General features: G+C 33.8%; 1 protein-coding gene across 2 annotated transcripts in view; it reads left to right on the forward strand.

Moving 5' to 3' along the window:
• Positions 1-23,284, forward strand: part of LOC118195443 (fibroblast growth factor receptor-like 1) — a 56,274-nt gene that overhangs the window by 27,503 nt on the left and 5,487 nt on the right. The window contains exons 3-6 of one of the 2 annotated variants that reach the window (XM_085809154.1): positions 9,379-9,663; positions 15,686-15,766; positions 15,879-16,169; positions 20,261-20,376. In XM_085809154.1, the coding sequence (XP_085665280.1) occupies positions 9,379-9,663; positions 15,686-15,766; positions 15,879-16,169; positions 20,261-20,376 (773 nt within the window). The remainder of the gene's footprint in view (positions 1-9,378; positions 9,664-15,685; positions 15,767-15,878; positions 16,170-20,260; positions 20,377-23,284) is intronic. The other variant, XM_085809155.1, reaches the window with a different exon arrangement.

A 23,284-nucleotide genomic window follows, 5' to 3' on the forward strand; every position in this document is an offset into this window, starting at 1 on the left:
CGCCAAAGGGCACCAAGCTTCGCGACCGTTTAGCAACATTTTAGTTTTATCCTTATGTAACTGTGTGTGTGTTTTCCAACAATTTCGAGAAATTGAAGATACTAGAAATTTCTCAACGGATGGGAAAAAGGATAAAAATGATGTAAGGTCGGAGAGAGCATCAGTTTTCAATTTAGCACAAAATATTGAGAGTTCATAGTATTGAGAGATCACTGTGCGAGCTTTCGCTTTTTGATGTGCTCTGTATTCAACCCTTTTTATTCAACCTGTATATTCCTTGAGTTCAACGTTCTTAGTACTTTGGTAACTGCTGATTGTGCTCTGTCATACTGAGAAGAGCTGTACGACTACTTTTATAAGAAAAATTTTCATAACTGTGAATTTTTTTAGTTAGTTTCATCAAGTTTTTATTGGTTCTGTCTGCATTCAGTCTATTATAAACTCGTACGCACGTAACAATATGATAAAACACACCAGGGCTATCTGCTTAAGAGAAGTGATGTCTTCATGGAGGACATTGGCGTAATTCTCCGTATTAACTTTACACATCGGGAAAATCAACAATACAACCAGCCCTTTCGCTTGGGATCGAATTCGGGTCAAACTACCAGAACTGAGATGTCTTAGCCTACAAAAAAAAAAAAAAAAAAAAATAGAAGGCCAGGTACGTACTTACAAAAAATAACCCCCTTTTTTGCATCTATTCTGTCTAAATAATTTAGAATGAGAATGATTTATTAATCTAATTTCAGCACCCCCTTCAATTGTAGGTAGGACAGAAATGAAAGTCTCTTCTGTTCCCAATCATTAGAACATCTCATTCTTCGCGAAATTAATATATGGATTTAGCCTCGTTTCAGCATCTTCGCATTTCATTATCTCCGCCATCTGACTTAACCGTCCAATCTGACGCTTTCCAATCACAACCACAAAATCAAATTTTTCAAACACGGACATTCCTTTCGTTATCGTAATCTTCTATATCTCACCTTCCTGTGACCACCTAATACGATTCTGTCATTCTTCGTGATATAGGACGCCATTATTCAGCCATTAGCAATGAGTTTCATGATTGCGCTTATTACTCCTATTCAGCCTAATGAGACAGGTGTAAAGTTCAGTGGATGTGTTGACGGATGTCTGCACAATGTACGAACATTGGGCCTTGGCTCGACCGAGAACGATCATCCTTCACAGTCCTGGTGTATTCCCTGCACCATATTAATATGTTAAAGTATTATCGAGTTGATAGGGGAATATATATCGCGCATCCGACGGCATGTGCGAATGTATAATCTAGTAGTAGATAATACAGTGTTGAAAATTTAAGACATATATGACTGACTTTTCCTTGAAAATGTGTCGTGATCCACTTACTAAAACACTGACGGTTAATCTTTGGATTATGGTAACTCGGCGATTTTTTGGCGAAAATTTGGTGACCAACCCTGCTACAGCAACCTGCTAGTTTTTGTTTGGACGCCATTTTGTTTTCACGGAGTAAAGGCATTTTTTTTTTTACTCAACATTTTTTTCCAACAATCTGCTAGCCAAATTACGCTTATGCTAGAACTTTTATGGAAGAAAAGTGCTTAATCATGACGAAGATTAGGGGCGAAATTGGGAGAAAGTGCAGAATCGCAAACTGCTTGCCCCGTTTTTAAGAATTGCACACACACGGTAACCATGTACACGTCGACCTATTTTTACTTAAAAAAAACATCCCAGAATTTCACAAAAATGGCATTGCGCACACTCTTGACTTTATCCATGTACACTGCTAAAGTCCTAGCTAAGTAACCTTTATCGCCTTACCAAAATGTCGCCAAACTACCTGTTACCATATTCCAAAGATTAGCCACATTGACATTTAACTCATTCAAATTTGTGCCTTGTGCCAATAATTTACAAGGAAGAAGAATTTAATCAACATTAAATTTTATTAATAATAGTTATTAACTGAAAAGCAGTCAAACAAAAAATACAAATTAAATTTTATTTCATATCTTGTTATTAAAAGGTCTGCATTTGCCTGTGTCTTAATGACGTGTTCATAATTTATAATGTATCCAGACAAAGACAGTGATAAGGTATTTTCCGTATGAGGATTAATTAATAAGAAGAGAACGATGATTAGTCTTTGTGAACTTGAAAATATGAAAAAGCCAAATCACATAAATATGTAAGTCCAAAACCAGAGTAGATATAGTCACTACATTAGTGAAACTAGAATACTTTCTCGATTGAATTTATTTCCGGAAATCTTTCTCAAAATCTCTAGCTTATAAGTTTAGATAAGTTTGTAGTCATAATTTCATTTTCTAACGCATTTTGTTTTCACTATTAAATTTGTCCAAACTTCAATCATCTCAGAATCTTCAATCACCTTTTTAATTTCGCAATGTATTTTTCAATATTATAATTACAATTTTGGTATTTTTACAGGTAACAGGACGATTCAAATTGTGTTGATGAAGACCTTCTAATAGCATAATATTTTTTGTAAGCACTAATGGTACTGATCATTTCAATTATTGTCTTGTTTCTCCTTTGTAAGATTAAATTACTGGATTTCGATGTAAAATCAGTCACAAACGTTAAATCACAGAGCCAAGCTTCTTCATTTAAATTTGCTCACTCTTGTTATTCGACGGAAAAAATTTATTTCAGTTAATAAATCACAAAATCGTTGCAGAAATATACTAAGCTACCTTAAATAGGTAATAATTTTGGCTGCCATTCATTATGTTGCAGTTACGAGAGACTCCATTTGAGGGAACTTCCTCGAAAGGAATTAACAATTTTAACGCTATTTTGTCCATTATTTGTTTTGTATTTAGTCATTTGCTGGCTGATACTTGCTGGTGAACTTTGTAGCGGTAGCTCAAAAATGGAGAAGGGTAGCAAAAAGTGAAATTTCACTATTATTTTGGCATAGAGTTATAAATCCATTTATGCTGTCTATCCATTCCTCCTGCTCTACCTGTTGTTATTGAAACTAATTTAAAAGGTAGTGGCTCCAATTAGTGAGGAAACGTTTAAAATAGTTGAGTCCGCACACCACTGTACTTCTAAACAACTCTAAATCTGTAATTGCAGCAATAATTTTAATTTGTTCTTAAAATCAAAAAAAATACTATGACGTTTTCAAGATTTATAAATTCTCAGTCAGAAAATGATTTGCATTAATATTGGTTAATATATGGCTTACTTGAATGACGCAGTATTCACTGTACGTGATTTCAATAGGGGCTTTTTAAAAACATTTTGTTGAGTCGAGCCTTAAGAGTCGTAATTTACGTTTTTCTCTACTCACTTTTTTGTGGATAACTTAAGTTACGTTTGCATGCAAGTCATCTCCTCTCGGCTATGGTCGTGCAAAAGTTGTTTTGCGGTCGACTTACATGCTCTCTTGGCCATTCTTGCTATAATCAATCTGGTAATCGAAATGACGTTACAATTACTTAAACAATTAAAATATATTTAGATATAAATTGTATTAATATGTAATAATTAAATATTATTTAATGGCGTAATTTAGCCTAAGCATGTTAACATTTTCTTCCAGGTTCATACTGCGTCTATTTTAAAATAAATTTTTACTTCTGAATTTTTCCAGTGTATTTATGCTATAAAGATGGTGTGTAAATTATGTGAATTTAATCTTTTGGCAGTGGGTAAGTGTCTAATACTAAAAACACTGTATAAATCATTTAAATGGACTGATAACATCAAAATGGTCAAAGCAGGATATTAATCCTGGAAGCGAATAAAAAAATTAATTACAGAGAATATATTCCCTATTACAGAAAATGCAACAACATGAAGATTCGGTTGTATAAATATACGAATTTCGAGGAATCTGTAGTCATGTAGATGATGCAAGATGCCAGTTGGTCACGAGATTATAGCGAGAGATAAACGGGAAGGAAACGACAGATGAAATAACAGTCACTACTCTCTGCTGCTTAGGGAATCCATAATTTTGAGAAATTAACATTCCAGAAGACCCATATGAATGAACAGATAGATGCCTGGACGACGACACCGTAAAACGTCCCGGCAAATAGACGGTTTTAAGAAAAGTCATACTGTAGGCTTACGTACTGCTGGTTGGTCTTAATGTCGTATAGCTGATGAAACGCACGCATTTTATTTGGTCTAGATACATCTATGAAGGAAATCTAAATATTCGCGGAAGACCAAATTCCATCTAGACATATTACAGCTTGCACAGATCGACATATATAAAAAGAAGCCTTGGCGGCCGCACAATCGACTACTATGGATATATTGTGGAATGGTGCACGGGGCGTTGGATGTTCCAATACTTGGGAAAACAATGTCTTGATATTTGGCTGAAAGTAGCTTGCACACAAGCCGGCTTTTGCGAAGACTGCCATTAACGCCAAACCATCCACGCGAAAGACTGTACTGATGTTGTCAATGAGCCACTTGGACATCTGAATCAAACAATGCGGTATTCAACAACAAGTCTCGGTTTTGTGTTGTAAGGATTATGTTAGTTAAATTTTAAAAACAGTTAACAGTTAAATTTTAAAGTTCCTTTCCTGTCAAATTCTTAACTTCAACTTACTACTTCCGGCCAGAACGTAGTTTTAGAATCACTTTGAATACATAATGAGGAAAAGTGGTATTTAACCGCGAAGTTCTACTTGCTGAGTTAGAGAGAGAATCCGAGTTTCTGATTAGCGCGCGTTCGCCTTTTGGGCTACTCTCTCTCTCAAAGCTGTTATTACGCTCGGTCGTACTCAGGCCCTTGATAGCTTCGCAGTTAATTAGCTTAAAGGGGCCAACTCGGTTAGAATCTTGATAGCTTCGGCTATATCTCTTTAGTTTTAATTAGTTTTAGGTTACTTCTTAGCCTCTTAAGTTCAAGCCCAAATGTTGGCTTTTATTGTACACTCCAAGACGGAGTTCTGTTAAATCTTATTTGAATAATAAAGGGTTATTTACCCTTTGATCTTGTTGTTTCTTGTCACACGAACTCAAGCGATTATTCGCTTAACAGTTCTTAAGATTCTTCACGTTCAGCAATAACTTAGCATTTACAAAGTGAGGAACTCTACAGTGTGTCTGATGATGGTCACCGGTTAAGAGTATGGAGGCGGCGGAGAGATGGATCTAATGCGACAACTGTTGCTAAACGTTATATTGCTCGCTCGTCAACGTAGCATAAGAGTGCCATCAGTCATGAGAGCAGATCACCCCTATTACGTATCAGAGATACATTGACGCCAAGATGACACGTTGATGAATTATTTCAGTCGGTTGTGCTACTTTACCTTCTGTGGCTTCAAAATAGTATTTTCCAGAAGAACAACGCGACACTGCACACGGCATTCGTTAGCCGACAAGTCTTGCAGTATGTCCCATTGCTTCTTTGCCCTGCCATGTTCCCTAAACTTTCGCTGATAGAGCATATTTGGGACCTGAGTAGTAGCTGATCGAGCATATCTACCTGCTCTGCCCCAGCCGGTATTGGACGAACTTTGATTGGAGATCCGGAATATATGGACTTCCATCCTTCAGGATACTATCCGCACACTAATGAATGTGTACCTGGTTGGGCTGCAGCTTGAATCTCCGCGAGAGGTGGTAATACTTCTTAATGATTTCATGTGTATTTCAGCGCTGTATAAGTTTACTATTCTATAAATAACATCACTTATTTACATATACATGTTCTGTCTCTATATCAAATGACATCACATTCTACCCAGTCTTTCGTGGTGTTGTATTTTCTATATCGGGCAGTGTATAAAGGAAGAAGTAATTAAAAAATCATATTTATTTACTCTTTTATTTTCTCATATTAATTTTGCTGCAAGTTCATCAGTTTAAATAGATTTCATGGTTCTTTTTTTTTTCTTCATGTTATAGGCAACATATGAAAAATAAGGTGTTCTATGGAATATCTGAGAAATATGTAAAATCCCCGAGACAAAGTATTAGTTTAGGGTAAAGTAGGAAATATCCGAATTATTTTAATAATATGTATAGACTTAGCTTAGGCATTATATATTTAATACCTAATTATTATACAGAACGACAAATGCTGGTGTTTTTTTGGGGGGGAGGGGGTCCATGAAATTCATGGAAGAATGGGTTGTCAGAACCTAAAGGTGGTCGAACTTTTACTTCCACTCCAATGAGAGAGAGCACCGCGGGGGGTGGGGGGGTTTCAATGGTCTTCCACCCCCTCCTTTCACCAAACCATACGAGAGGACTTTCGGCTTGCCATATATCTGGAGTGACTCCATACCGCAAAGACACTATACATTGACAAACATCCATCCCTTCTCAAGGATTCGAACTCGAGACCTTCGGTACCGCAGTAGGCTTCCCTTACCACTAAACTGTCCAGGTGGCATGATAAATGCGATTTATTTTTAGTAAAAACAAAGGTTTAAAGGCGAGTCATTATAAGGTTTTGCTGAAAAGAAGTAACTTAGAACTCGATAGCATTAACTCCTTCTTTAACGCGACAAACCAGTTTACTTTTTTCCCACTACCACCACATCCTTGTGCTTCAAAACCTTAAAAGTTCAGTAGCTTCTTCTCAGAAATCATCTTAGACATTTCTTCGCTAACATCTGGTTTCTGTTAGGAAAACGCTTTTTACAGCATTCGCTTGCACTTTAAACAATTCCTCATAGCATTAGTGTTACATGCCATGACTTCTTCTTAGACACTAATTCTCAGCATGTCATGACTTATCTCAGATATTACGCCTTGCTCTTCCTTTTTTCATACAGCACTATATGGGATGTGTCTTTGCTGAGAAAGTTAAAAGTACAGTATTTCTTCACTTCTAAATAAAGATTAAAATGTAAATAGCGAATTCTCCGTCTGAGGAGAGCGTTGAAAATAATATGTCTTACCACTTAGCACAAAAACATCATTAACGAAGATGTTTAGCCCAGAAGGGCTATTAATTTCGATTTGGCATTTTGCGTTGATTCACTGTAAATGGCGAATCACTTTTTAAATTATTGACACCAAAAATTAGAGCCATCTATTATATTTAAAGAAATTAAATGATGAAGAATCTGCATAAATGTATGTATGTTTCTCGCATTGTGATAAAACAACGCTATCTAGAACCATAAAATCTTGAATAAAGTACGTCTCCACCCGAATATGGGCATCTGGAAGCCGAAATTTGGAATTTTTTTTATCGAATTCATATTCTGTAAATTCATTTACGATTAAGGAACTCAACGATTTCAAAGCGAGCAATGGCAACACTGTAAAGTTAAAAAAATTATTTCCAGCGCGCGAGACTGTGCGAAAAACATGATATTTAATAAATAAACGTAACACACAAAACGTTAGAAAAAGCCCTTTTGGGCGTAATATAAAATCTGAAAGATTTGGGATTTTTTTCTTGTTTTTTTATATTTTATTGGTTTATCTTTTGGCACTGCATATCATGCCTAGGAAGTATGAGAAATATTAATTGCTTTATATGTCGACTTTCGGCATTCTGTATATTATATTGTCTAGATATTCTATATATTACCTAGGCATTATATCTAATACCTGCTTTCATTACATTGTCAGTAACATATGCATATATGCATGCATAAGTGAGGGCCTACAGCTTAAAATACGCAATAAGTGAGGGCCTACAGCTTAAAAGTATTTTGAAAAAGATGGCCTTACACATAAGATGCCATCCCATTTATGGGCACGTGTATTACAGAATGTATTATTTCGTAAGTATTGTAACGAAATGAAGATACTGATTTTAGATATTATATCATAAATTTAGGCTATCCATATATCAAATAGCTATATATATCTCTATATCAAATAGCTATATATATCTCTATATCAAATAGCTATATATATCTCTATATCAAAGCTACAAGTAAAATTAAAGAAATGAATTTTTGTTCGGCTCAAACGAAATTTTATTTAAATATTGCATCCATGCATATAACACGGTGCGGCTTTCAAAAAGGAACTTTAATAAAAGATTTTGTTTTCATATTCGGGTCAGTAAGAAGAAAACTAAAATGCAAACTGACTTCCGAGTAATTTGCTTTCTTTCTCCTCATGAAATGTATCTTAGTTCAACTTTTTTTCCAACTATGTAATAATTTAATCTCTTAATTGTATAGTAAGAAACAGCGTTTTTAAACTATGTTTCTCACAGTTTTTAATTCCTAAAAACAGAGGAATTACAGTGGGATAAAAATTTTAATTTTTTTTTGTAAAACGTTAATGCAGAATATCACTTAAGTAATCATCATGATAGTCACACTCAGTATGACTATCATGGTCGGATAAAAAAAAGAAAATTATCTTTCTTAATCTACATTTTTGTTTACGTTCTGCTAAATTCTGGTTGGCATTTCAGTTTCAGTACCCTAGCAACATTCCCAGATGTTGAGCACTGGCGCCATTTAAGAAACGTGCTTTAATAATTTGAACTACAGATAATATTTCTCTATATTTTACTCACGTTTATTCTAAATATAATTAAAACGCATTTTATGATTAAGTCCCTCAAACAGATTGTAAATAATACGTGTTAACGTGAACTACGCTTTCAAAGCATGCGTGGGCATTCTGAGCATGTTAAATGTCGCGTTAGTTTCTAGAAACCGGTCTTAGATCGAGCAAAATATTCTTGGCTTTTATCGGTTAAATAATTCTAGAGCCAAGTATGATCTCCCTGCAGAATCAAAGGTCAGACTATATAAAATATTTTTTTTAGAATTTAGTGTATAAATGAAACAAAATAAAATTAAATTATCATTTTCATTACTAACTAATAAAACAGTAATGATTGTAAAAACAATTAAAAAATAGCAATGAAAATAATCAAAAGATAATCGATTGTCAGTATTTTTATTCGTATATTACCGTCATACAAATGTAACCTATTCATAAACACATTTTAAAGACATGACTGTGCGTAGCTCAGAAAATTTCAGTATTACGACCAATTGTTGACAAATAATTCAAAAGAATAGTAAAGATTTTTGTTAGTTCTATTCGTTATGTATTTTCGATCTTTTGTGCTTCAACCTCGAGTACAATTGTTTACACATTAGTGTACTGAGTATGTGTTTCCTTTTTGGGAACTTTCGTAAATTCAGGTATTTTTCTAAACTAAATATAATTCTATAAACAATATTGAAGGGCAGAGCACCGGATTAACAAGTTTTTCAAGCCACAAAGATTTTCCAAGCATGCCGTTAAGAAATCATGGAAAGGCTTCTAAATTTTTTATTGCGAAATTTGTTGCCCATGATTGTCTTAAACAGTAATCAAGGAAAACTTTTGAACTACGTAGTTACGTCTTATAAGAAAGACATTAAACAACATTTTGCTTTTATCTAGGTCCGCCTCGTTTGGTCCCAGAAGCCTATGAAATGGAACGGGTGGTTCCAGAGGGGGCCAAAGTCCAACTTCCCTGTCCAGTGCAGGCCGATCCGGACACACTGTTTTTCGAATGGTATCATGGCAAGGAGCCATTAAACATCTTTCATGAAGATCGGTTCCGCGTCCAAAGTAATGGCGTCCTCAAGATCAAGGCTGCCGTCCCAGAGGATTCTGGACTCTACATTTGCAGAGCAGTAAACGGATTTGGGAAATTAGATACGAACGTGACCCTCGTAGTACTCGGTCAGTGCAAAACAATATATTTTATAGGTTTTAAGGAACAAATGTAATCCTTCGAAACATCAATCTGAACATATTGTATTTATGTGTTGTCAACAATGTTTCGTTAGACAGTTGTAGATTCCATAAAAAGAGAATTGTGCTTATTTCCAGTTTTATTGATAGCCCTTATGTGTATTCTCAATAAGGTTACGAAGTATTTTGAAATTCACCTTTGGAGAAAATTTTAAATTATGGGAAACAATGTGTAAAATTACTAGAAATATTATTAAAATTTAATTCCTAGGAACTGATTTGGAAAATATATAGTCTTAAAAGTTTTAGAACGTATAATTTCTGAAACAATTATCAGTAAGAGTTTTTGTTAGAACTGAAAGCTTCTTTAAGTAATTCTAATACAAACATATGAATGCTGTAAGAATAATTAAGCTTTAGAAATTAGAGGTTCTAGCTGATATTCTTTGAATTCACTAAAGGCTTAATATTTTTATTTCATTTCTGTAAGGATACTTTAACCCAGCAATATGTTTTTGAGACTTTTTAATCCAATTATATCATCAAAACCTAAACCTATAAAAATTACTCAGTGTGGTTTTTAACATATACAAAAGAAGGAAAAGTAAGTTTTTAGTTTAAAAGATTAAATTAGTTGGTTAATTTCGCTATAATACCATTTTTAATGATTTTCTAGGTTATGTTAAGTTTTTATATACAGCAAAGCACACAAGAGCTATCTGCCTGAGGGCAGGGATTCCTCCTTCGTAGAGGACCTTTTTAAGGAAAACTGGCTTGTATTCACATTACACATACGGAAAACTACCAGAAAGCTCCCCTACAGCTAGTCCGTAAGGTATGGCACTTACTTGAGAATCCGGGTCGAGTTACTAGTGTCTACCGATTTTACTTGTCAACCGCTGGTGGGCTGAAATCGTTTCCTAAATAGGCGAGAAGGCCTGGAATATTTAGCTTTTTTATATTCTAAGTATTCTCTTGTTTCCTCAATGTCGTTGTTCCCGGTTAAGAAGCTGGAATTACATAACTATGTTGCGCAAGTCAAGATATGAAATCTAAGGAATGCTGCTTTATGATTAAATCACAGTCTATGAAAATCAAAGCATTTAAATTAGCTACCTGAAATATGAATCAGGTATCTGATATATATTCTCGAAATACAGACGTAAAAACCAGATTCAGCTATAATAATGAAGGATAAAAAATACCTACAAGCAGTGATGTCTAATATGAGTACGTACTTTCTTAAATTTAAGAATGAACTGTAGGGGCGTATGATTTTTTTTTTAAATCAAACGAAAATTCAACATCCTTCCTAGATGGTTAAGCCTTAAAGACAAGGAATAAATCTGCCAAAATTACCTTTTTTCTTATTGATATTTTGGATTCTTAACCTCTAATTTATCGACCGAGTATCTGACCGCGCATTTCTAGCAAAAGAGATACGACTATCGAAATCTGACAATTCCTTCAGACTTCGAAATCTTGTGGATGAATGTGCTAGCAACGTGGGAAAACCTTAACTTTCTAACTGCCTTTCAATAAAAATTTATCCTTCTTAATCGTGAATTTGCGCAATGTGTAACGGAAATACAAGCTAGCTTCTCTTCGAAAGCCCACCTCCTACGCCAAATACCTGAAACAAAAGTAACTACCTATCTGCCAAATACCAATAAAGAAAATACAGAATATAATAGTCATAATAATTTTCCATAAACTGCTTTATATGATACATCAGATAAAACCGTGAATAGCGTTTTATACACCAATTGCTATTATCTTATTATTTATCTGTAACCGGCTACTATTCAAGTGATATAAATTGCTGAAGGCGTTTATCATCAAATTTTCTTTCTATCAAATCACTATTATTAAAAAAAAGATAAGCAAAAATAAAAATGAAGAAAGAAAGAAAAGAAAAAAAGAAGAAAAAAGTTTTTGATTTATCATTTCTATAGAAATTTTCTAAATTTATCTTTAAAATAATATTGAAAATTTTCGGCAAATTTCTGAAATATTATTGGTAATAGTAACTTACACTAGAATAACTAGTAATTGAAACGGCAATTCGAGACATTTAACTGCAGAAGGGCTATTAGAAATTTGTTTTATTCTAAAATGATTGACACTGAAATAAGTTTTATACGCAAAATTGAAATATGAATGAAGAAGCAACAACATTATATTGCTTTGTGAATGTCTTCAAACCAAAATATACATATGGAAAATGAGCTTTCAAAAAGAGAAAGGTAATAAATGGACTTCTAGACTCAGGAAGCAACTAAAGATGTTCATTCTGACAATGATGAAAACGGGTTATCTAAGAAGGAGTATTACCTCTGAAAGATCCATTAAATTTGTCTGTAACAAAAAGCTGAAAAGAATTGAAATTTGATGGCAATGATAAACTTCGAACTTCACTTAAGAAATTCATAATGCGAGATAATGTTATTGCTTTCGAAACAATGGGCAAAAGAATAATAAACTTGGGACAGAAGAATACGTTGTTTGGGATTAAACCCATTTCCAAGCAAAATTAATACGAGTTTTTGATTCTTTAATTATTTTTATTGCCAAACAACAGATACGAACGGTCAACTTAATTTTAGGCGCAGTGTGGGTTTTTACTTATACAAAAAGTAATTAAAAATTTAAACATTATTGAAGTAATCATTTTTAAATGAGTATTTTAAAAGTGAAGAAACAAAGTCCAAGTGTTAAATTTCTGTGTACACTATTTTAATATACAAATGCATCATACTACTTAATACGATTTACTACGTAAAATTAGCAATAAAAAGTAGTTATTCATGTGCTATGCAAATTTTAATGGCAAATAAATATAGGTAGATTTCAAAACTTTTCAATGCACTTCATTTATTTATTTAAATACGCATAAGTAATAACCAACAAACAATTTATTATTTACGTGTTTATTTTTCTTTCCATTAATTGTATGATAACTACTTTTATTTTTATATAGCTAACACAGTACAGTAATAAAGTAACTGATAAGAAATTGATATTCGATTATTTCAATGCTTATCTGTAATGCAGTCAAACTGAATCCATTTATATATAATATTATCCATTATACGTTTTTCTACAGTTCTCGAGAAATCTGTAAATTTCATTTTTTCGAGAAAATCTGCCGAAGAAATTTAAGCACTAATTTTTACTTTTATCCTTTCAAATTCATCTAACAAACCAAATGGAAGTGGCAGCGTGCAATTTAAAACATCATTAGAGTTTTTCGATATTTCATCAAAATGCAGGCAAAAGGATCTCCAACGTGAAATAATTTTTGCTTTTAAAAAGCGGTTTCGTTTACATTAGACAAGCTAAAATTACAAAGCATACAAATTACGCTTAATTCTCTTAGACTTTTACAGTTATTTAAATTACAACTATATTGACACTTGTAATAATTACTTACTGTCTCAATAAAATTTCCGATATTATCAAACAAATTCTGTTTATTGAGAAATTATTTAAGGTATTTATGATAACACTGTCAATGAATTATTTAGAAATTAGTGGCATAAAAATCTTTCATATCCTCTTTTTTGGCAGTTATCATATCAGATATTTATATTAAATTTGATTTCATTGTGTTATTAAGACGGAATTTTAAATGCTTTCAAAAAAGGTGATTCATCTCGGAAATTGACAAATATCTGACTGTGCAAATCGGCAAGTTTCCTTTTTGGTAAGCCAAAAAAACTGAGCATCTAGCAACATAACTACCTGAATTGATCGAAACTTTTTGTCGAAGTAATCAAATGCTCTTCATTTGAATTATTCCCTTGAATAAAATTCACTTGAAAATGCACATGTAAATGATCATATTACGCATCAAATACCTCGTTAGAAACCTTAATAAAGTGTTGATATTAATTATACATTTTCTTGTTCTGATACAGATTTCTTGATAATACTTACAGTGACTCCTGTTCACATATGTTCGGTTAATTTTATTGTGAAGAACGAGTATATTAAATAAATATTAATTAACTCCTATTTAAAGTCAAGAGACACATATGAGATTATATTAAAAATTGTTGATTAACTCATATTTAAAGGCAAAAAACACATATGAGGATTTTTATTCTGGTCGGCGAAGTAAACGTTTAATGACGAGAAAGTCTGATTTCCATATTTTGCCTTATCAATTTGTGATAGTTTTCCAAGAGATAAGAAGTTACAAGAAATTTCACTCAAGCAAAAAATGTTGGTTGTGTCCAGACCCGTAGAATTTATATTTGGAGGCAACCGAAGAATTTACCTGGGCAATCTTAGGGAAGCACTCCAGGGATATCTATGCGCGAGAATTTACGCCTGGGGGAAGGATTTTCTAATGGAAAAGTTTTTAGTTTGAAAAAAAATGTTGAAGCATATTTAAAAGCAAGAAATTTAAAATTTTAATACCGGTATTTACGTTAGAAAATGCTGCATCAGAAAACCATATAGTTCAGATGAAAAGTAAGAAAGATATATGCTTATGAATGTTAATAAAATTATTTCTCTAAAGTTGATGAGAATGCGTTTTCTTTCAGCAACAAGAACATCTTGTGTAAATACTAATTTAAACAGTTTAATAAAACAATGTTTGAAGCTCATTTTCCTCGAATTTCTGAAAAACAAAATATAGAAAATCAAACAGTAGTCAATGAAATAATAGCTAATGTTTTGTTTTTTCTAGAAAAAACATAGATTGTATCTTAAAAATCAATTATAACGTTATGTGAAGTACATATTTAAATTTTCAAATTATCAAAAGTGCTTGTGGGAATGATTAAATAACCTAGAAGAGAGACATAGTGCAAATTATTTCGCATTTAAATCTTTCATAAAGAAGATTTGGACCATGATGACCACAATACAATATGAGGATGAACTCGGTCATCTGCCCTATCGAAATAGAAATACAAAAGGAAGTAATCGTACTATCGAAATAGAAATACAAAAGAAAGTAATCGTACTATCGAAATAGAAATGCGAAAGAAAGTAATTACTTCCATTCAAAATTTGTTTTCCGTTTAAATGAGCATTTAGAAATAACTGAATTTTTAAAAAAGTTTGCTTTAATATATTTTTAATTTTTATTGGTTTTTAGTAGACTGTTTTCGGGAGGGGAGTGCATTTCGTTCGTTTGCAAGTAATCAAAGAGGGTGTTTATATAAACCTTACGCTGGATATACTCGTGATAAAAAGTAGTACAATATACACCGCATACAAAAGCTTTTTTTCAAACGTTTATAGACATCTGTATACTTCGTACTCAAGGAGTTGTAGCATGTAGGTTTGGACTCCTGGCCACCCCATTCGCTTAAAACCTCATCAAACTGGACTATTTCGTATGGAGTCACATTCAAACATTTTTCTGCTCTTTAAAGCACCGTTCTTTAGAGAAACTCAAGTTCATGGTCATTTCGGTCTCACGGTAATCCTTGAAAGTAAATGAGCAGCAAAAGAAGTAATTTGCAGGGTGTGTGACTGAAAGTTTAAAGATGTCTGTCATATTTAATATTAGACATTGGACCTGTGCTTCAGTGAAACTTGACACATAAAGTTTTCATATGAAATTGCAAATTATTTCTACTATGTGTACATCCAAAACTATTACCATTATTTGAAAGCTTTTCTTAAAATTATGATAGTATACTATTAAAAAATAACGATAAGTATTATAAGTTTTCAAAACTGGATTTTAAGCATTACTAGAAAATCGTACAGAACGTTTTAAAACTGCCTTTAAAAAAACTTTCGTAATGCCTTGAGAACTATTAGATTCATTCTACGAAACGTGTTCATAAATAACTTGGTAAGTAGTTTCAGTAACAGTCATTAATAACAATAATTTAGTATTTGAAAAGTATTTGAATATTTTTATGTAAGACTTCAACTATATCAGCAGGTGGAAGTTAGTTAAAGGTAAGAAATATTGCATATAGCTGTTATTTAATAGCTGTATGTTTAAAACTTGTTTCTTGAAGTTCTTCAATTATTCCAGCCGATTCTGGTAATAATAACAGACAGATAAACTTGGAGACTTTCAGGGACCATATGGCTGAAGGGAATGAGGATGACAGAGGTAAGAAATATACGTTAAAACACCATTAAGTTAATGCTTGTACTTAAGTCAAAGACATTACTTTCGAATTTTTACGTTATTACTGATTACTAACTTTGAAACTAAATTTCAGTGGCTCCTTTCCTGACAAACGTGACTCGAACTAACAACGGAAGATTGCGTCGACCATTGGGTGGAACGCTGAGACTCTACTGCAAAGCCAGTGGTAATCCAGAACCTCAAGTCACTTGGTTGAGGAACGGCTTAACTCTTCTCAACATAACATTACCCCCTGGGTGGAAAAGAAGCCGCTGGAGCTTATATTTACGCAACCTGCAAGATCATGATGAGGGCAATTATACATGTATTGCCTATAATTTGTATGGACATGCTAATTACACAGTTGGCGTCGATGTTATTCCAGGTAAACAGTTTTTATTTAATGAGGTCCTACTAAGTTAAAAGTGCAGTTGAATAAGTAGATATCATTGAAAGTCTATATTAATAACCCTGAAAACAAAAATTTTGAAGACTTTCATTTTCTATCTGGCGCCTAATATTCACAAATTAACACTTTTAAAGTTGCGATTAATATTCTAAATTTTATCGTGGCACGATATTAAAAATTTATTTAATATTGTCTGAACACGAGTCTGAGAACTCAAAACATAATTTTAAACTTTCAAGTAAATAAATTATTCATGCCCAGATTAGAATTCATGCACTAAGATCAGGAAATGATTAGTTTCTAATTACAACAAAAAAAAAGGGGGTGAAGGAAGAGATTTATATTCCTAGGAAGGTGGACACTTCATAGCTAATAACACTTTTGAAAGTTGTGTTTGCAATCATACGAAATTGCCCACCAGCCGCCACACTAAATAAAGCCACTGAACACTGGCAGTTCGGTCCGATGTTCGAGTTCTTGCGAACGGGCTGGTTGCATGGGCGTGTTCGTGGTTTTCGCCCTGTGTAACGTGGATACGAGTCAGTTTCCCTTAAAAAGACCTCCACGGGGCATCCATCCCTTTCTGTGCAGTGCCTAAGGCAGCACGTAATAAGTGAATCTTACGAAACTGAGTCTTTGAACAGATCGATATTCTAATCATTGTACTACATGAGCTTATGGGAGAAATGTCTTTATATTGTTACAGTTTCATCCAGCTTCTTTTAAACAAGGTACAGTTAAGAGGAAATTTCTGGAAATTCAACATTTAACAAAAACTGGATTTTCACTTATGGTTGAATTAAGTTTTACTTTTTGTGGTGAAAAACCAGTCATGCATTCAGTACTTTTTACCTTAGATCGAACCCGAGTCAAACTGCTAGTATTTAAGTCTTAATCATTCAACCAGTAGTAAGGTAACTGCTAGTATTCAACCAGTATTAACCAGTAATAAGGCTGTCGCACTTACGGAAGACACTTGATATCATGTTGTTCAATAGAAATTTGAAGGCTTTTGTTGTAGATTTTCGTACCTATTTAGAACATTTGAGAAATAATTATTTTCCTGGATAGAAATACTTTATGATGTGTGTTATCTGTAGCTACATAGAAATGATCTGTCTGGTTGATGTCGATTTGTTAAATACAAAATGAATTTTACCGATGAAGAAGTTTGTTTCTATTTCATGGTGTGGTGTATTTAATTATGGCAAAGCACACTAGGGCTATCTGCCTAAGGGAAGGGATGCCTTTCATGGAGGACTTTCTAAGGGAAACTGGCTCGTATACACGTTACACATGGGGAAAACCACGAAAACGCCCATGCAGCCAGCCCGTTCGCGGGATTCGAACCTCGGACCGAACTACCAGTGTTCAGCGACTTTACCTCTCGGCCGCTGGTGGGCGTCTCTACTTCATGAATTCCCAGTGAAAGTAAGTGAAAATTTAGTTAGCACCGATGGATAAGAAAACTGTCTCCTTGTAATAAGCTGGAGGAATGATTCCTATGCTTCTTGGCAGGAATCTATATTTTTTCCTTTAAAAACCTTCTTCCCAAATACGGAATCATGAGTCGGTCTTATAAACGGCAACAGGTTACAAAAGATGATGATCTGTATGTGCTTTAACATTAAAATGCTTTTTATTATGAACTCAATAAAAAATATTTTTGTGTTATATCAAGATTTCTGCTGAAAGCCTAATAACATTCATTCTCAGCTAGTAGTTTTGGGTTTCGCAGTATGTTCTTAAAGAATAGGTATGTCTTTTACTAGGAGACAGCCCACCAGCTGCCGAGCGGTAAAGTCGCTGAACACTGGTAGTTCGGTCCGAGGTTCGAATCCCGTGAACGGGCTGGCTGCATGGGCGTTTTCGTGGTTTTCCCCATGTGTAACGCGTATACGAGCCAGTTTCCCTTAGAAAGTCCTCCCCTTAGGCATCTCTCACCTTAGGCAGGCAGCCCTCGAGGCTCTGCCATAATCACACACACACACACACACCCAAGACACAACATAAGCTTGCGTTTACTTCTAGTTGTTTACTCAACTCTTGACAGCACTTAGCAATACTTTTGCGATACAATTTGACAAACCAAGCATTGGTTGCCATTTTCTGTCTATTCAACGTTGCATTCAGATCGAAGCTATATTGATTTATTTTCTAAATTTTAAGCCATTCTCGCATTTTTAGATAGGCAGTTTTTCAAATCTTCTTTCGAGTGAAAAAGTAGCAATAATATAACTGAAGATGCGGCGAATAAAAAATAAAAGAATATTGTTAAAACGCATACAGGAAACCAGTTACTTTGCCGATTTCTTTCGATCATTCCTCTGATCATCGCCAGGCCCTTGTCAGCGTCTGATAAAATAAATTAGGCATCTACAGAATTCGCCAACTGTCTTATTGAGATAGCTAATTTACTGTTATTCTTTCATTTAACAGCGCACAGTGCCTAAATACTCGTATTTACTTGAAACACTAAGCTAAATAATAACTTCCAGTAAGTCTTAATAAAACTCTATTAAACTAACCAAACAATAATTTTACGATTAATACTTAAAGTTTTATCTTTTAATATAAGACTTTGGGGGTGTATAATTATGGCAAAGCCTCGAGGGCTATCTGCCTAAGGGAAGGGATGGCTTTTTGGAGGACTTTCTAAGGGAAACTGGCTCGTAATACACGTTACACATGGGGAAAACCACGAAAACGCCTATGCAGCCAGCCCGTTCGCGGGATTCGAACCTCGGACCGAACTACCAGTGTTCAGCGACTTTACCGCTCGGCCGCTGGTGAGCCTTTTACTTTGGACTTTGGATTTACTGGATTATTGCAAAGCACAATAGAGTTATCTACCTAATGGGAGGGGGTCTACGTAGGGAATTTTCTGAAAAAAATTGGCTTCTATTCCTGTTGTACATGATTGAATCCGGCTCGAACTACCAAAGTTTAACGGTCTTATCCACTCGGTCACTAGTGGACTCAAAGACGTTCAGTCATGTACCGGAGAAAGTTTTCTGAGTTTCATGATATTTTTCTCTCGAATGTGTGTCTGAATTGCTCAGTACCAGTTAAAATGACTTGGTTTGGTCTAGTTTATGCCTTCGTGGAGGACATTCTAAGGGAAACTGGCTCGTATGCACGTTATACATAACGGAAAACCACGAAAACGCCCATACAGCCACCCCGTTTGCCTGGATTGGAATCGAGATCGGAATTACCAGTGTTCAGCGATTTTACCGTTCGGCCACTGGTGAGCCGACTTTTTCTTGTCTAAGCCGACATGACATCTTACTTAGTGTTATACGGCTGAGAAGCACGTCAGTTTTAACTTAAAAACTAGGTCAAATTCAATCGCAATTAGCATTAATTTTATTTAAAAAATTAAGTAAAATTTCACATTACAGAATATGATGAATCTTATTTTACAAAAGAGGTAGAAGTTAATGAATCTGCCACCTGCATTGATACCTAAAATATTTATTTTCAAATTCATTTCCGCTCATAAACTAATTAGTTTCCCTTAAAAATCGTCCACATTCATCAAAACGGTTTCTATTTCGATAATTGTAATGCAGATAATTTTTCTCCTGGTGTTTAAAATTCTTATTATGTCATAATTGTTTAATCCTTTTGGTTCTGTTTTGTTCAATAGGTGGAGCCATAATCGTAGCTTCTTATAGTATCATGTGTTTTTGCTTTTGGACGTGTAGTGTTGCAGTAGGGTTGCAGCAACCTGTGTTGCAGCTAGAGGATTAAACTCGAATTAATCCTCTAGCTGCAAGTTTGTCTTCGACTGAAAAAATAAAGATACAGATAAAGAGATTTAAAAAATAACAACAATAATAAAATAAAGAGATTTAACAAATTAAGTCGCGCTTTATCACCGACAAACAGCGGACGAGTGGATAAGCCTGTTTAACTCTTGTAATATGAATGGAGTTCAAAACCCCAGCAAACGCTGGCTTTAGTATTTTAAAACGCAGTCTTAGCTTTATTTTTAAAGTCTTGGTCAAACGTTTTGATAAAGATGTTATAATAATCGAAAGATATGTGGATTATTTTCGCAGGCATTCGCAAAAAACCAGAGCTACGCGGTATCCATCCAATCAATACAACCGTCGAAGAAGGGGGTTCCGCAGTCTTTCAGTGCAGAGTAAAAAGTGAAATTATTCCTCATGTTCAGGTATGTTGCTTTGAAAATTCCAAATATGTTCTTTCTTTTATAAAGTAAATATTTTTTACTTCTTTTCTGAAATATCAAGTGTAATGATTCAAGCGGTGGTCCTTCAATCCAGTTTAAAAACGGAATTATTGTTGTAGTATAATAGCAATATCTTGTTTCAATAGCATGTAAAATCTGAATATGTCTTCTATAAATTCTTCCGTTAACTAGACGTAAATATTTTATTTCATTAAATATAACGGATACATCCTTATTGTTACGGTACCCGTTAAATAAACGGCTCCAATGTATGCTGTAAACCAGGGATGTCAAACTCATAGGTACACTTGGGCCAAACAAACAAGGTTTAACTTTAGGCGGGCCGCAAAAAAAAAAAAATCAATATTCATAGAAACGTAGATTTATTTTGAATAATACAATAATAAACATATATATATATATTTATATAGAAAAGAACAAGAAAAATTTAATGTTTACGACCTGATACTTGACATCTCTTCTCTGCTATTATCTTTCCTATTTCGGGAGAAATTTTGTTTGCAGTGATAACTTTCAACGCTGACCCAAGGTGAGCATCATTAATACGGTTTCTAATAGGAGACTTATTACCTTTCATGACTGAAAATAACTGCTCGCACCGATAAGTGCTACCAAACATGGAAATAATTTCATATGCGAATTTTCGAGTATTTTCAAACCTGGCTGGTAAATATTTGTAAAATTCTCGCACGCCCACTTCAATGAATTTTGCTTTCAAATTTGAGTTGCATTGAATGTCGATCACCTCCATTTGCATATGGCTGGGTACTGAGTCAATACTTATTGAGAAAATCGAAGAAAACAAAAAAGAATTTGTCTTCGAGGGAACTAAAATCATTAAACCTCGTTTCAAATTCAGTTGTTAAATTTGCAATTTTTTTCTGCGTATTTTTGATACGAACAAATATCATCTAAACTTGATTTATTCATGCTGCACGTCGGGAAGTGCGTCAAATCTTCATTTTTAAGTTGTTTTTCCGAAAGAACTAGTTGACATTTGAATGCTTTAATTATGTCAAACATGTTCGTAATTATATGATCTTTTCCTTGTAACGATAAATTTAAATCGGTTAAGTGTTTGGTTATATCAACCAAGAAAGATCAATCTTGTATCCATATTGGATCGTAAAACAAACTTACGTCTTGATTTTTCGTTTTTAAAAACTGACATATTTCTTCTTTCAAATCCCAGAATTGTTTGAGAATCTTGGAGCAAGATAACCAATGTACCTCGGTATAGTAGGACAAACCCGAATATTCACAATTTAACTCACTTAAGAGAGAAGTGAATTGACGCTGATTTAAACCTCGAGATCTTATAAAATTTATAACTTTTTTTATATATGACAAAACATTCTCCGTATTTATTACTTTCGTGCATAGAACTTCTTGATGTATAATACAATGCATATGATGAATGTTTGAACCGTGAATTTCACTAAGTTTTTTTCTTAGTAATGCTACGAAGCCCTTGTTTTTCCCGGTCATTGTTGGAGCGCCATCTGTAGCTACAGAATTTAATTTTGCCAAAGGTAGATTGTATTTCTGCAGAAGTCCAAAAACACAAGTAAATATATCTTCTCCTGTGGTAGTACCAGGCATCGGTATTAGTTCCAGTAATTCCTCAAAAATGTTAAAATTCTTGTCACAAGAACGAAGAAACACTGCTAATTGACCTTTGCCACTAATGTCCGTGATCTCGCCACAGGCAATGGAGAAACTTTCGAAACTAGATGATTTTGCTTTGATCTGATCACTTAAATTCGCGACTAAATCAGTAACTCTTTCCGCAACTGTATTTCGAGACAATGAAATTGATTGAAAAGCCTTCACATTTCCAGGACAAACAATTTCTCCAGCTTTCATTAGGCATTCCTTGATGAAATAACCGTCAGTAAAAGGCTTCGAATGTTTAGCTATCAACTCGGACAAGACGTAGCTTGCATGTACCGCCGCTTCACTTTCTTGCAATACTTTATTAAACATGGACTGTTGCTTTTTCACTCCTAACCTAAGCTCTTTCAACTTTTCTTCTCTCATTAAACCTTCGTAATTGTTATATTTCGATTTGTGTTGTTCGTAATGACGTTTAATATTATATAACTTTGGTACATTAATAGTATTATTACATATCAAGCAGATTATTTTATCTTTTATTTCACAGCAAAAATATTCTAATTCCCATTTTACTTGGAATATTCTATGTTCGTCAGCGATTTTTCGTTTAATTTTACTACCACTTGGTTTTGATATAGACATACTGAATACAAATGGCTGGAATAAACACGGTTAACGTTAAAAAGTTAACAAAAATTTATTCTTTCCACAAGAGATAAATCAAAATGCTGAAATATTTCTTCAAAAATATTCTAACAATATCACAAAATGTCAAACGTTTAGCAAAAATCCATTCAAAACATAGAAACTAATTCTATCTCACAGCGAAATCGCTACAAATCAATCACAGCATTAAGTAAACAAACAGTTCGCTAGAACTACAGCTACTACTGAGATGAGTTGTTTGTTCTCGGCTTTTGTAAGCTTTATAATTAATTTCTCTAATATACTGGAAACATCTATAAATATCTGGATTTTTGTGGATGGCAACAGCAATTAGGAGATATTTATTTATTAGGTATTAAATGCACGCGCTGTTCTATTTTTAACCTTCCAACGCAGCTGTCTTTTCAAAAATCGTCTGCGTTGCTAAGGCAACATGAAGCAAATCTAATTAATTACAATTCTAAATTTAAAAAAACTAAATAAATAAATAACTATGAAATCCGTAACAATATGAATTAAGTAATAATTAATAATAAAGCAAAGTGCATGCACATGCATGCACCAATATATCGTACAAAACTATGAT

The sequence above is a fragment of the Stegodyphus dumicola genome, chromosome X2 (assembly GCF_044657685.1).
Source record: "Stegodyphus dumicola isolate Sdum_Otavi_A_Nest chromosome X2, ASM4465768v1".
NCBI classification, from domain to species: Eukaryota; Metazoa; Arthropoda; class Arachnida; order Araneae; family Eresidae; genus Stegodyphus; species Stegodyphus dumicola.